Source organism: Gymnodraco acuticeps, unplaced genomic scaffold, assembly GCF_902827175.1.
Source record: "Gymnodraco acuticeps unplaced genomic scaffold, fGymAcu1.1, whole genome shotgun sequence".
Lineage (NCBI taxonomy): Eukaryota > Metazoa > Chordata > Actinopteri > Perciformes > Bathydraconidae > Gymnodraco > Gymnodraco acuticeps.
Window position 1 is genome coordinate 79029 of NW_022990235.1, and position 14733 is coordinate 93761.

The 14733-nt window shown below is 37.6% G+C and overlaps 2 protein-coding genes across 9 annotated transcripts in view; both read left to right on the plus strand.

Moving 5' to 3' along the window:
- Window positions 1–2655: 2655 nt before the first annotated feature.
- hrh1 (histamine receptor H1) lies at window positions 2656–7896 on the plus strand. Of its 4 annotated transcripts, XM_034219265.1 has the most exons (3): window positions 2678–2749; window positions 4063–4087; window positions 5309–7896. In XM_034219265.1, the coding sequence occupies exon 3, from the start codon at window positions 5524–5526 to the stop codon at window positions 7165–7167; it is 1644 nt and encodes a 547-aa protein (XP_034075156.1). In that variant the 5' UTR covers window positions 2678–2749; window positions 4063–4087; window positions 5309–5523; the 3' UTR covers window positions 7168–7896. The 4 variants fall into 4 exon arrangements, with proteins under 4 accessions (XP_034075155.1, XP_034075156.1, XP_034075154.1 ...); XM_034219264.1 differs by lacking the exon at window positions 4063–4087 and having other exon boundaries at window positions 2656–2749; XM_034219263.1 differs by lacking the exon at window positions 4063–4087 and having other exon boundaries at window positions 2709–2818.
- Window positions 7897–12039: 4143 nt separating this feature from the next.
- Window positions 12040–14733, plus strand: part of atg7 (ATG7 autophagy related 7 homolog (S. cerevisiae)) — a 67173-nt gene continuing 64479 nt past the window's right edge. For 2 of the 5 annotated variants that reach the window (XM_034219224.1, XM_034219226.1), the window contains exons 1-5: window positions 12041–12588; window positions 13427–13635; window positions 13794–13848; window positions 14374–14491; window positions 14615–14692. In XM_034219224.1, the coding sequence (XP_034075115.1) occupies window positions 13464–13635; window positions 13794–13848; window positions 14374–14491; window positions 14615–14692 (423 nt within the window). In that variant the 5' untranslated portion in view covers window positions 12041–12588; window positions 13427–13463. Of the gene's footprint in view, window positions 12589–12608; window positions 12666–13426; window positions 13636–13793; window positions 13849–14373; window positions 14492–14614; window positions 14693–14733 lie in introns of those variants that run through there. The other 3 variants (XM_034219222.1, XM_034219225.1, XM_034219223.1) reach the window with 3 other exon arrangements.

The window sequence follows — 14733 nt, forward strand, 5'->3', positions numbered from 1 at the left end:
AATGATACATAAAAGTATTTTTTACCAGTTATCTGCAGTGTTTAGTCAAATAATAGCTACACTTCCATGTTCTAGTTATCAATGCAGCCATCTACAGCAGCTGCAAGACACTTTTATGCAATTAAAAGTGACTGGAAGGGGTCTGAAGCCGACTCTCAGCTGCTCATGTTTGGTGTTAGCTATGGTCATTAAACTTAGGACTTCTGAAAGGGTAATTTGTCCTAAATACTAGTGTATATTTGATTTATTTCATAAATGAGCATGTGATAGCCAAAAGGCTCATTTGCAAATGTTGCCTCCTGATCAGAGTACATTGCAAATCGAACAACAAATAAAGCAAACAACATGTAACATTAGAACAACAGAGTGCAGCCAAGTAGCATGTTGAAGGAGATAGAAAGCATAGAGGTTTGAGGCAAGCGACATGCAAATTAAGGCATGTACAATGCAAGGAATTGAATCAAAACAATGCTGAGCAGACAATAAGCGCAAGCAGATGTGACATAATATAATCACATTATATTATTTTGTTGTACAATCACATTACACAACAACAGAAGTTCATTTGGAACCTCAAAGAACATTATGCATAGCAAAAACGGCCGGTTGCTAAATATTTGGCTAAACAAACAACAGCATGCACAATTTGATCAAAGTTTACAATTTAACATTTAATTCAGTCAGGGGAAGAAAAAAAATACAGTATAAAAACATACTGTGCTCAATTGTACACATAATGTCAACATTGTTTTCCCTTGTTTGAAAGTCTTATATATTTTCTTCCACAGGGTTTTACACATTTGACACCATCAGGCAAAGAAGTCATTTGTTATATCAGGATAATGAAAATATTAAAGGGGACCTATCATGCAAAATGCACTTTTTGATGTATTTTATATAAATATGTGTCCCCGGTGTGTCAGGGAACTCACGCAGCGTCATAAAATAAAACCCTCTCTCTTTTCCTCCGTAAACAAATCTCTAAAAACGGGGGTACAACGGAGCTGATCCAGATTTGCGTCCGATATGACGTAATATTGGAAATGCCCTGACTTTTTTGGACGTAATATGGTCGGTGTTTACATTAGCATCGCTAACACTCAGAGCTAACCTGTACTGGAGAGCATGTGTGTGAAGAAGCTGGATATAAAAAGGAACTCACTTGTGGTATAACCGGCAAGAGAGAAAGCTTTTTTTTATCAATTTCCTTTTCTTTTTTTTTTTAAAGCTTTATACCCCAAATCAGCACTTTTGAAACAGGAAGTGAAATAGAGGGATATGAGGCATGGCTAGAATGGGGGATCTGTTTGGTATTTTGAGCAAAACACTTCATAGACATGTTTTTTATATATTTGTATATATCTGAGACCTATGCTATTGCCTAAAAATAGCATGATAGGTGCACTTTAAGTCTGGTCTCCAACTAATAGGCTGAGACAGAATTGTGACGGATTACAGCTGCACTCAGGCGACTTGCTGCTCTGCATCATTGGGTTTCAAGGTTTTTATTTGTCATATACTGAACATGAAGTGCAGTGGAATACTTTTCCTCCTCAGGTAAAGTGCTCTTGAAATGAATATAAAAATACAATATGCCTATAAACTGGAGAGAGGGTGAGACACATTTGACTTGGGAGGAAATAAGACAACTGCTGAGCCATATAAAGACCGTGGCTCTTCAGGTGAGGAATCCAATAAAATAAAATGCAAAATGCACAACCCCAAATCACGTCATGCTTTAATATTAGGCTTGCTGGGTAAACTTGATGACATTTACAGCAGTGTGTTTTGAAATTATTATTGGATAAACATCAAGAAGGCCACTGCTGGGCACACTGAGTGCTGAGGTTCCTCATTATTTTATAAACCAAACGTAAAATACAGATTCTAAAATGAATGTTAGCCTTGATCAATGATTACACCCCAACAATGGAAATACATATCTTTTAATCCCCTTTTAAGCTTTATGTATGCCAAACCCACAAACATCTCTTAAATCATGGTCACACTAATGTCTTTAAATAAGACCTCTGTACCCAGTGTGAAAGTGGATTTGTTTTAGCTCTATGAATATTCCCATAATGTTATAAAAAAAAGGATATCAAATGATTACTTTCATAGCATGACATTTAAAAAAATACATATTTCAAAAATGTATATGCTCAATCTTACAAGGCTTCTTAATAATATGTATTGAATAGTTTTTTAATAAGACTATTGCATTTATAGTTGTATTAAGGATGAAGAGCACGCTTCCAAACAGTAAGATACAGGTATGTAAGGAAGAATGAGTGAGCAATTCATCCCACTGACTTGTACCTTACACATAAGTAATGTAGATAACACTATGGTTCATGAACAAGGGAAGTTACAACCGCAGCTCACAGTCTGGGTGTATCTGTCCAGTGAATCATACACAGACAGAGGAAGCATAACGTCATAAGGTAAAAACCCATTTTAGTGATAAGTTATTTTTTATGGCTGCAGTGTTTACCAGGATATCATGTGGACTCCAAAGTCTGTGAGAGAGGAGGGAGAGAGGAGAGGAGAGAGAGAGAGAGGAGAAGAGAGAGAGGAGAGAGAGAGGAGAGAGAGAGAGAGGAAGAGGAGGAGAGAGAGAGAGAGAGAGAGAGAGAGAGGAGAGAGAGAGAGAGAAAAAAAAAGAGGGAAAGTCTCACTCGTTTTCTGTTTTTCACCCGGAATACAAGCTGGAATAACACTGACTTTCCTGGAAATTCATGCATGATTGGTAAGTCTAGAAATAGTCTACCTTCGCTGGCCAGAAGCATTAACTTACAGTTTTGGATTTTTCACAATAGTAAGTTAACTGAAAAAAACATTTCATTATCAGCATTGTAACAAGATATGGACGTGTTTGTCGATTGAGCTGAAAGCCTAAAGTTTTTCGGCAGCCCGCGGCTCAACAGGTTGGTTGGTTTAATTCCATTATTCATTGTGATAAAGCGGCTCCAGGTTTCATAATATGAATGTGTGTTCCCGCTCTTTAGCAATGAAATCAGGGAGGCAAGGGTCATTACAGATAATTATATTGAACAATTAGCGTTGGATAAATAGCCTGTCCTATTCTGGTGCGATAAGGAGAGGTGTTCTGCTCAAATGCAGGGAAAACACGCAACAGTATTCCGTGAGTAGGCTAATATATTCCATAAATGTTAGTGTTGCGGAGACAGTTATAGTGTACATTTCAGAGGATATGAAACCAGTGAGAGAATATGTTTCCAATCACACATTTCAGCTCAGATCCATATTCAACGACAAAGAGATTCATCCAAGCTAATGATAAATAACGTTTCTACTTCTTGGGTGGATTCATTTCACACACATTTCTAGTATATGCTTAAAATATTATGCATAAATGTATAATACCGTATGTACAGGAGTTTCAGTTGTGCCTTCACGGTAATTGGTTCAAATGTGGCATAACAACTTCTTTATCACCACTCTAAAGCTTTGAGTGTTGGAATATATCAGTGTCTCTACCTGATTTAATTACATCTGTAAGGCTACTCAACATTCATCAACATCCACAGGATAGTGCCATAGTTTGTTAACTGCCTCCATTATGATCAGTCTCCCTGGCTTAGTTACATGTAATTATTGAATTTCGTGGAGCCACAAGATGTAAACACAGGGGATTGATGGGAGCAAGGAAATGTTAATACTCATTTTAATATCAATGATGACAGTTAGAGTGAGTCATACTCTGAGGATGCTCTAATAAAAAAAAACCTTGGATGGGAGGTGTTTTTTCAGACTAAGAACTCAACACTTTCTGTTTTTTATGAGTCATCTGTGAGTAAGCAGGCACACAAGAAAATTCATATCCTCTGGATAAATAGTGATGAAGTAGAGAATGGGGTTTTAATTTTTCGTTGGAGTTCTGTTCTAATCAATAAGGAAGGTGTTTCCTTCCTCCGTTCCCCTCCTTGAATTATCAAGATTTTGATTAGATATTTACATTTCAGTACATTTGCTTATTCATGACATGCCAAACCTACATGTCCATAATCTGTATTTTTCATTTATTTATCCATTCTGCAGGATGGCTTTTGCTGTCTACCGTGACGTGAGTTTGTTGTTGTTGTCAGAATTCAATATGAGAGGATGCTGGTGTTCTTCAAAAATCAGACATTTTTTGTCTTTGTTGGTCATGTTTCATACTTAGGTTTGAGTTAGTGTCCTTAAGAGACCAAATGACGTATTTTAAGGCAACGATTATCATAAAGTGAAGAGTCTATAGAAAAAAACCCAGCTGCCTCCATGGCAACAGGCTTATTTCACTCTTTTTAAATCAATACCCCAAAAGTTGAGATGATTGATCAGCTAAAGGTAGCTTATTGATATGTTCTAAAATGAGACTTTCTGCTGTGCTTTACAGATTTAAATATGTTATCAAATGTGGTTATTGCCTCCTTTCCTCCAAACAGACAGTGTGTCTGCTGTGTCGCTTATGCGCTCTGCCATCCTCCCCTTTGTGTGAGTGTTAAAGAAAGCCAGCTGGACAGCGAAAGAGAAAGAGCAAGAGCAAGAGATATTGGGGCCAATAAATACTGTACATACCAACAAAGGGAATAGGTTAACAGGATGTGACAAGCTGTATTTTTAACATTTATTAATTTGAGATAAGTTATTATAGGCGCAAATTACCCAGATTGTCTCTGTCTCGTTTCATACATTTGGCTGATAATGCTTTTACTTAGGCAGTATATTGAATACATTAATGTGTTGGTACTTTAATATTTCTTCCACTATTACAATAACATCTACTCTGTCTACCTCGCTGAAATGTTCAGAACCTATTAATGCACACATATTTTTCATTTCAAATCTTTACCTGCTTGACACAAGATGACACAAGATGTCAACACTTCCAAATGTGTGAGCAATGGGAATTTCCAGTTTGCACATCACACTTTAATAAGTTGTATATTAGACTATGATTGGCCTCCAAACACAGTTATTTATTCCAAAATCATGCTCACATTTGCATGTCTTATACAATCTTAAACTTTATGTTAATAGATATGATGTGAGACAAAGGGGTATCTGGAGTGCGTACTGTACCTACAGTACCAACACTGTTATACCTACCAGCCCACAAACTGTGAAGCTAAGACAGTAAACCGGTCTATTGAGGCAGACATCATGAGACTGGCTAAAATGAATGTGTGTTTTGAACATAACAGCAACTGTACCTTTACATTTTGTGTGAATAGGGACTTTAATTTTCAGTAGGAAGACAAATATATATGACACATTTGAATGTTCTTTGCTTTATGTTTTCCAGGTGCAATTTGGAATGAACTACAGATCAAGACCACAATGATTAACGCCTTAAACTGGATGATATCCCTCCTTTGACCAAACATATGAACTGGTAGTGAGGCTGTCAGTGAATGATCCAAACTGAGACATGAGTATGTTTTGGTGGACGGTTTAAAACACACTCTTCTACGATTATACAGGATATGACTGGATCTATAGGTGACAGTCTCACCTACCATGATGGAGTCCGGTCTGTCCCCTTCCACAGACCCTCTCCACCCTAACACACTAAGATATGTCAATAACAGCAACAGCAGCTGGAGTGGCCTCCTCGATGCAGAGGATCTGAGGAGCAATCACACCCTGACCCTCCATGGCCGCTTTCATAATGCCTTGCTGGGGGTCAGCCTGGGGTTTCTTTCCCTCCTCACCATCTTGATGAACTTGCTCGTCCTCTACGCAGTGAAGAAAGAGAAGAGCCTCCACACTGTCGGGAACCTCTACATTGTCAGCCTTTCTGTGGCAGATCTGATCGTAGGGACCACAGTCATGCCTCTAAACCTTGTGTATTTGTTGGAGGATGAATGGAAGTTGGGGCGGGCAGTCTGCCAATTTTGGCTTATTATGGACTATGTGGCTAGCACAGCATCAATTTTCAGCTTGTTTATTCTGTGTTTGGATCGGTACCGCTCTGTAAGACAGCCGCTTAAGTACCTGAAATATCGAACGCGAGGCAAAGCCACTGTGATGATTTCTGGAGCGTGGTTGCTGTCCATGATGTGGATTATTCCAATTTTAGGATGGAGGTCTTTCAGTCATGTAGACCTTAAACCTGAGGAGGAGAACAAGTGTGACACTGACTTCCGCTTTGTCACGTGGTTTAAGGTTGTAACTGCCGTCTTTAACTTCTACGTACCATCAATTTTGATGTTGTGGTTTTACACGCACATTTACTTGGCAGTACGGCAACATCTCAGAGACAGAGAGAGAATCATTAATCCGACTGACTCGTTTGGGGAAAATGAGAATGGACAAAATGCCCAGACGCCAGTAAAAAATGACCTCGAATTACCAAAGAGGGAATGTAACGTTCCAATGAAACTCTCTAAAAAACATCGCTTGTTGGACCAGAACACTCTAGATCAGCCATATTCCCTCGAAGATCTCGAAAGAACTAAAATATCTTTATCCAGAGCACACAGAAAAATTGGTGTCAAGTGCCAGCATACGTCGTTGCTAGCCATGACAACCAAACGATTCAGAATGGGAAAAAAGGTCAAAGGTTGCTCGTTGTCTCCTGAGGAGAAGCAGTCAGACACTGAGATTCCTCTGAATCAACCTGCAGTGCCACAGGACATTAACTGCCCAGAGGGGAATAATGAGAACAAAATTCAAGCGTCTTTAAATGAATGTCACGTGACAGTGACAAAGTCAGTGAGTGGTGTCTGTGATATCAACCAGGTTTCAGATGTGCAAAGATACACCTCTGGTCTCTACAACAACTACGACCCCAATCACACTCTGCCCTGGACCAAAGAAGAGGCTGAAGATGCCACATTGGAATCAGCAAATGCAGTGACTCTGAGACAGACGTGGCAAAGGTTTATTGACCAATCACGTCAGCGTATCCAAAGCCTGAGGATCCACAAGGAGCACAAGGCAGCCAAGCAATTGGGCTTTATAATTGCTGCTTTCTTGTTGTGTTGGATACCATACTTCATAGCTTTCATGGTCATGGCGTTCTGCAGAGAGTGTGTGCACCATGACCTTCACATGTTCACAATATGGCTAGGTTACATCAACTCCACTCTCAACCCTTTTATATACCCACTGTGCAATGGGAACTTCAAGCGAGTCTTCAAAAGTATTCTCAATATTTGATTGTGACTGATAGTTACATAATGAAGAAGTAGAATAGAATCATGGGGGTCAATGTGCTGCTGATATACACAGATACAGTATAGAGAAAACATCTGTTGCATCAATTCAATGTAGTAATCACCCATGGATACATGAGCTTTGTAAGTGCAGATGAAAACAATGTATTTTTCAGTTATTTTTGTTTGTTGTGAATCTTATTTTTTACAACTTTATTCCCCTTCAATTCCAACCCATGGCAACAGCTCGGGGAGATGTCTAACGTTAATGTTATTTATTTTGTCTATGTTGTGCTTATGATAACAAAGCATGTCTAAGACCAGAAATGCTAAATATCAAAATAATCTGATCTCTCACCCTTGGTGAAAAGGAATGTGAATCTAGTGTGTTTGCTCTGTGGTCCAGAGCGGAGGAAAACTGTGTACAAAAATGCATTTTTGAAGAAAAACATTTTATTTATTTGTATGCACTATAAATGGTACAGAGATGTAACATTATACATTCTATATTTAACATTTTACAAACATGCATTTGTGAGCAGTTTTTACACTGTTTCCTCATCATTAAAAAAGGATTTGGAACATTAATTTCCTTTCAAATCATCTGTTGAGCTGTTAGCAGGGAGGTTGATTTGGGATCTTCTCAGTTGAGTCTTTATTTTACCCTTTTTTATTAAACCTAAAAAAGATTTCATTGTGTTTTCACACATTAAAATAACGATGTTCATGATAATCTGTTAAAATCTTCTGGTCTTGTTTTATTTTGTCTGTGCTTTGTCAACTCTTTACTATTTTTGAGTCAAATGAGACTGAATGCCAAAGCGTTAACTTGAGATGTATATTTGCATTTACAGTATACACTATTTATACTCATACTGGCTTAATAGTGGGTTCGTCATACAGAACATTTTCACAGTCAACAAAAACCACTCTTACCAAAGAGGAACAAACAGGCCTTTTCAACTAATTGCTAACCTTTTTACACGCGTCTACTTGATGATGTGATTCAGCCGCTCTTTTCATGTCATTAGCCAAAGAACACCTCATGTCATTCCACAATGCTGAGGAAAAGCCACCATAAATGTAAGTCTCAGATATTGCATTTGTATTGATTCAAGCTTTACACCACAATTATGTCAGGCATTAGAAAAGGCTATGCCTGCAATCTTGTTGTGAATACAAAATCTAATGATGCTACACAAACATGTTACCACTCCCATAATGTTAAATCAATGTTTTCAGATTGTCTACCATGAGAGGCACACTCTGTATTTCAACTTGTGTGAATCAAAATAAGGCTGTAATACGTTAACATGCAACTCCAAGAAAATCTAGATCAAGAGAAAAAAATATATATCACCATATTCAGTGAACACAGATGGGTTGTGAGTCACTACTAAGCAAAATCAAACAAATCAGAGGGGGGTGGAACTGAGCTGGAAGAAGTGCGATTGCAATCTGTCATCTTTCCCATACATCTATATCAACAAGATGGAGCCACTAACTTTATCTCTATCTATTCTAACATTAGTTGTGAAATTCTACTATTACAAAATAACTTCTCACATATTCTTCTAAGATAGCTCAACTGCATATCCTGTCCCAGTCCCACAGTGCTCTCAACATGAGGCTGCTGAATGTTATGATGTACAATATTATGGGCATTTCTGCAAGAATGGTTTTTCCATTTGAAGACTTGTCACGATAAATTCCAGCTGCTATTCCGTTCCCACAGAGTTTCATTCCTGGCAAAATAGTGAAAATGTCTTGTCTGTAGTTTATAATAATCACATTCTCTTTTCATAACCCTCCTTGTTATGACTACCAAGGCATTTGAAGGATAGCAGTCACTTACAAAAGCTACAATTTAAATTGGGGCAATACTTAAGTCTTGTGCTGTGTTTTGAATATTGAATGATGTACACTGAATATATGAAGGTGACAAACATTGCACTATTAATTTTTCTGGGGGTCTTGGGGTCCCTGCTGCAGCAGTTACCATCCATTTCAGACTATAGAGCACAGCTTCATTGTTTTTTGTTGTTGTTGCTTTATGACGCAAAAAAAACATTATCTAACTGGCCTTAGGTTTTGTTCATGTCAACAAGTCAATGCTTTGATTAAACATACCTTAATTTAGGAATATGATCCATGTGAGTGCAATATAAAATGTTGCACCTTCAAAATGGGACATATCATTTTGTTAAAATGCTGGAGGTAAGGGGAAGTCGCCTGCATTGTCCAGTTGGTAATCCATCCTCGAATACATACACCTTTATATTCCTTAGGCAGCCTTCATTCGATCTGCAGTGAAATCACTCTGCACCGGCTGTGCCCTTGTTTCAATAATGGGGGTAACGGTGATGACTGGCTGGGCGTGGGCGCTACCCTGATAGATACTACACTGTAGGTTGCAAAAATGGCTAAGCATTGATTGAATTGTGCAAACATAGCAAGCACTTTAAGATTTGCCAAAACCAACACTAATGGTAAGAAAAGATGTAGAAAGGTGAATGGTAATGTAAAATATGGGCTGTTTGTTCAGTTGTACAAAAACCTTTTTCATTCTTACAAGTAGAAAGCTTGATTTGGGGGGCATGTCAAGCCTACAAGTGTAATAGCACTGGGCATATGGATGACATATCTTTAGATCTTCCTTCATTTGAGTGCTTAGAGGCACAGGCTGGCGTTAAAATAAAAGTTATTACATCATACCAAATCTTCTAGTATATTAGTGCAGAGCATAGGTGCTTTTCTTCTGTTGCTGTTATTCCAAGAAAGCCTGCCAAGCTATGATTAATGAGAAATTAAATGATCACCTTCAGTGTCCTCCTTCATTTATTTGAAAAGGAAACATAAGGAAGGACCTTTGCACCTTTTCCTAACAGGAAGAAATGTGTTACGTTTTATTTTGTGTCTGATCTATGGAGGGGGATTTACAGTTTATTGTCTGCCAAAAAACAAAGGTGCAGAGGGTCCAGTGTGCCACATTGAGGGTGTTAAAGACGTTACATTTATAACACTTGTTATAGAGATGGCCATTTTTAAAATGCATCATAGTAAATATTTACCCCTGTATTGTAGTGGGTATGGGTTTATAAGGTGTTTATTTATCTTGAGTACAGTTGCTTGATTCCACAGGATTTGTGGAATAAATGTTTATTTTATGTGATATGTAATAGCAGGAGTAGATTGCAGCTGATTTCACCACCAAATTAAAAAGCCCTTCCTACCTCCCCTTTAACTTCTGCAGGAAAACATGTATCTGTGACTTGTGCAAGTGTGTACTTAAATTAAATCATTCAATATGAAAAAGTGGCTTTTCTACTGTAAGTGAAATGAAGAGCAATCACAAAGGTAAGTGTGAAGGAGAGACTGACAATCAACTTTATCATATGAGCAACGGGAGAAAAGAAGATACCATATATTTTTGGATATGTATATGACAAATTCCAAATTATCTACAGAAATTGATCATAACATTAATTGAATTATAAGTATGTTTCTTTATTTTACTCAGATGTCTTTGATAAATATACAGGGAATAAATATTCATATTTTACTTACGTAAAAATACTTGTACCATAATGTGAAAATACTATATTACAATTGTACAGTTACATTTTTATTTGAAAATAGTACAAATATGCAAACATCAGGAAAATATAGTTAAAGTATTAAAGTCAAAAGTACTTAAAGGAGAAAACCCTCATCTTTGAGATGCTGTTACATTTTTTAAAGGAATACTGACTGAAATGATTGTCAACCAACTCATAGTCAAATAATTGTAATTATTACAAACCCTCATTTTCAAGTGTTTATATATTATATATAAGTATTAGCTTTCAAATAAATGTTGTAAAAAAAGTGCAATATCTCCCTCTGAAATGTTGTTGAGTAGAAGTAGTCACATTAAACAAAACACTCAGTACAACTTTGAACTTTATTTGTGTTTTGTAGCAATAACTAGTATATCAAATAAGTACTTAAGTACAGTGCTTGATACATTTCACCAGTGTAGTGACAACTAAACTGGACCAGATGGGACCGACATCATTTTCTGCCTCGACCAGCAGCTCCCAGTCTACTTCACTGTTAGATCATGGTTACATTCAACCTAATACAGCTCACACAATGTCACTGAACTTAAAACAACCAAACTGAATGTGCACATTAAAGGCTTTGAAAAAGCAGTCCATCATGGTGGGAAAGAAAATGTACATAGATTATAAGATTGAGATTGGATGTGATCATTTGAGATGTGGCTGAGTTCTGGATGCTTTGATTTAAGATTACTGGAAGGTGGAGATTGTTTAATAAGGAGTTGAGACCAGTGTTTAGACATTTACGATTCTGAGGGAGGATGACGGTGTGGGATCAAGGAGAGACAATAGCAATCTGGTATCAAAGGGGGCTGTATGTGTATTTGTTTTACACATTGTTATTTGTTTTATAATAGGAGTCTTGCTATGCTACCGTATTGCATTAATGAACCTCAAAATGGGAGGCCAACTGTCAAAAGAGAGTAAGGGGGACAGCGATAACCTGGATTGGATAGGAAGCATGAGGAGGTTAGATTTTTTTAAGGATCAGGTGATGTTGTTGGCTTTTACTGGCAATAGTCATAACGTGACTGATAGTATAACATAAAGTCTGAGAAAATGTACGCAAGTCTAGATGCAGAAAGGATATTTTCAAGTGGTGTAGGTGTTACCAGGATAGGTGAGCAGCAGCTGAGAGAGAAGGGGCATTCATGAGTTCAGTTATTAATATTTAATTGTGCTGGAGATTATAGTTGTAATCCAGTAGTTGGCAGTAATGCAGCATTTTGCAGGACGCCTTTATAACCCAGAGAAGAAGAACTACAACAACTAAAACTAGAATAGTGCGTTTTTGTGCAACTGTGTAGTTTGGAGACGGCCCCTAATGTCTCATAGTCCGGGGTCCAGGTGAAGCCTTTTACCGGTGGCTATTCTCAAGTAAAATGAGCTAGTAACTATTAGCTGATTTAACAACATGTTTGGCATCTGCACTTATTTCTTTAAGAATACATTACCGTTTCGTTTGTGACTTTTTTAAACCGGTTGTACTGGTGTAACGCCTGAGACACTTTCCTCCCGTGGCTCGCACCCAGTCTATGCTCACACCCTAACCTCACGAATACATCTGTTCAGTCCGACATGAAAAGAAACGGCGCGTATAAGGTTTTGTCCGTATTGTCGTTTTTCGTCGTGCTGCTGTTTATGTTTCTATTTTGGTTTTTTATATTTTACTCAATTACTCTTGCACCATAAGAAAGACTCAAGAGGTACACACACTGACGTTAGCATATGCTACACTGTGAGGCTACTTACCCACAATGCACAGCTCTGTTGACAAGTCCCGCGATCACATGATCACCTTCACCAGGAAGTAAGGATTTCTGGTAAGTGCACACACCTCAGCTAGTTATAGTTTCATAGATGAATTCATGTAAGCCAATGCATCTGGTTTGAGTTACAGGTATTTCGCATTGTGATTCGTGTCTTCATAGATAATCGTCGTGTGTACAACAAAACAAAAAACCCGTTAGAGCAGTTTAAGTTATCCCATCTTCTGCTTTCACTGGGGTCTGTTACAAACTGTGTAAAACTACAAATATATAATTTGTTTCTCAAGAGAAGATTATTTTAATGTGCTGGCAGTAGATTGCAATCAATAATGCCAGCTGCTACAGTTTGACAATAGCTATGTTTAGGGTTATAATATAACTGTCAAATCGAGTTAGCTTTACATGCGAAGTTCAAAATCACACATTCACCTACAAAGGCATTACAATGTATGTCACCCTACATCCTTATGCATCCTTGTCCTGTTGTGATTGATTTAAGCATTTATATATATTATATATATATAGCGTTTTGTAATCAATAGTAAGAGATGCATGGCATAACAAAAGCCAACCTTTCTTAAAACCAATGCACTGGTTGAGACATATATTATTTTTTTCAGTGCTATACCAATAGACTGTTTGCTGAATTGACTTAATTAGCTCACCATTTTATCTACACAAGTGAATACATTTGCGGTTTACTTCACTGGGTTGTATATTAAAACTGCACTATCAGAGGTCAGGATTATAATATGTTCTTGTTTTGTGCATGTGTTAAGCCCGTTAGTTTAATCATCAGAGGGAAATGCAACCGTTCTGAAAGTTTGTTGAGGTCACAACAGCTTATAGAGCCTGCAACTATTTTGTAACCGAAGACTGTTTAATTTCACAGATTGTCGTACTTGGCTGCTCAAACTGTTATTGAAGTGATGGCATCTGACACCAGTGAAGCAGCGTCCTCCACTCCAGACCTCAAGCTGCAGTTTGCTCCCTTCAGCAGCGCTCTGGAGGCCGGCTTCTGGCACCAGCTGACTCAGAAGAAACTCAACGACTACAGATTGGACGAAAGCCCCAAGTGTATCAAAGGATATTACTACAATGGTGATTAATCAGATCAGTTTTCGATGACTTTTATCTGGCTGTTGTTTTACTTTGACAATTTAAACAGTTCCGGAGGAATTTCGTAACCTGGATTAGTGAATTTTAAATAACAACTTTGAAAAATGGATGACTAATTTATTCACATTTCTGTCATATAGGTGACCCACTTGGTTTGCCCACTCGCCTGACATTGGAGTTCAGTGCATTTGAAGTGTAAGTATGATGAAGTATAGTGCGTATAAACCATGTAAGCTGTATCCTAACCCTAAGTTTAATGAATGTTTCAAATGTAAGTAAAAGTAATAAAAAAATAAAAGTTTTAAACACAATTTGGAACCTGCTACCACTCTCAAATTGACTGATGCCTATTTGAATTGAGTTGACAACAAGTTATTTAAGCTATGAATGGTTTCTCTTTCATATATCATTTTTAACTCTGCAATGGTTCAGAAATAAAGACACGTTTGCCTTCATCGTTTCAAGTCAAAATTGAATTTAGGTCAAATGATTCAATCTAATATTACTCAATCTTTTTAGCTTTCATAAAAGTTGAGTAATGTTTTTATTGGTACAGAATTATGAATTGGTCTACATTTTGGGTCCAAATCTATTTGGAACAGCTCTCCCCTTCCTGTTAATTGAAAACCTTAAATTAAGCTATATGTAGCATGTCAAAACAAACTTGTACAGTTAGTACTAACAATTGAATGCAAATATTCTGATGTGTTTTCCTGTCAGGGACGGTCCCACACCATCCCGTTGCTGTCCAACTGTTGGAACGCTGTATAACACCAACACACTTGATGCCTTTAAGACCTCCGATAAGAAGGCTCTGCTGGAGAAAGAGGCCAAGGAGGTAAAAGAAAAACATTGGGATTTTCACCCAGACATTCGCATACCAACATCTGTTAAGGAATTTTGGTAAAATAAAGACTAAATCACTAAGTTGTGCATTTGTTTACTTCCTTTTGCTTTGTAGATATGGGATGCTATACAGTCCGGGGCTGCATTGAAGGACCCGTCCATCCTCTGCAAATTCATCCTGCTGACCTTTGCAGTTAGTATAAACAGCATCTTATACATGTTTTGTTTTATATA

What these genes read in the sequence shown, in the direction of transcription:
- hrh1 (XM_034219264.1), top strand. Translation starts at nt 5,524, where the DNA reads ATGATGGAGTCCGGTCTGTCCCCTTCCACAGACCCTCTCCACCCTAAC.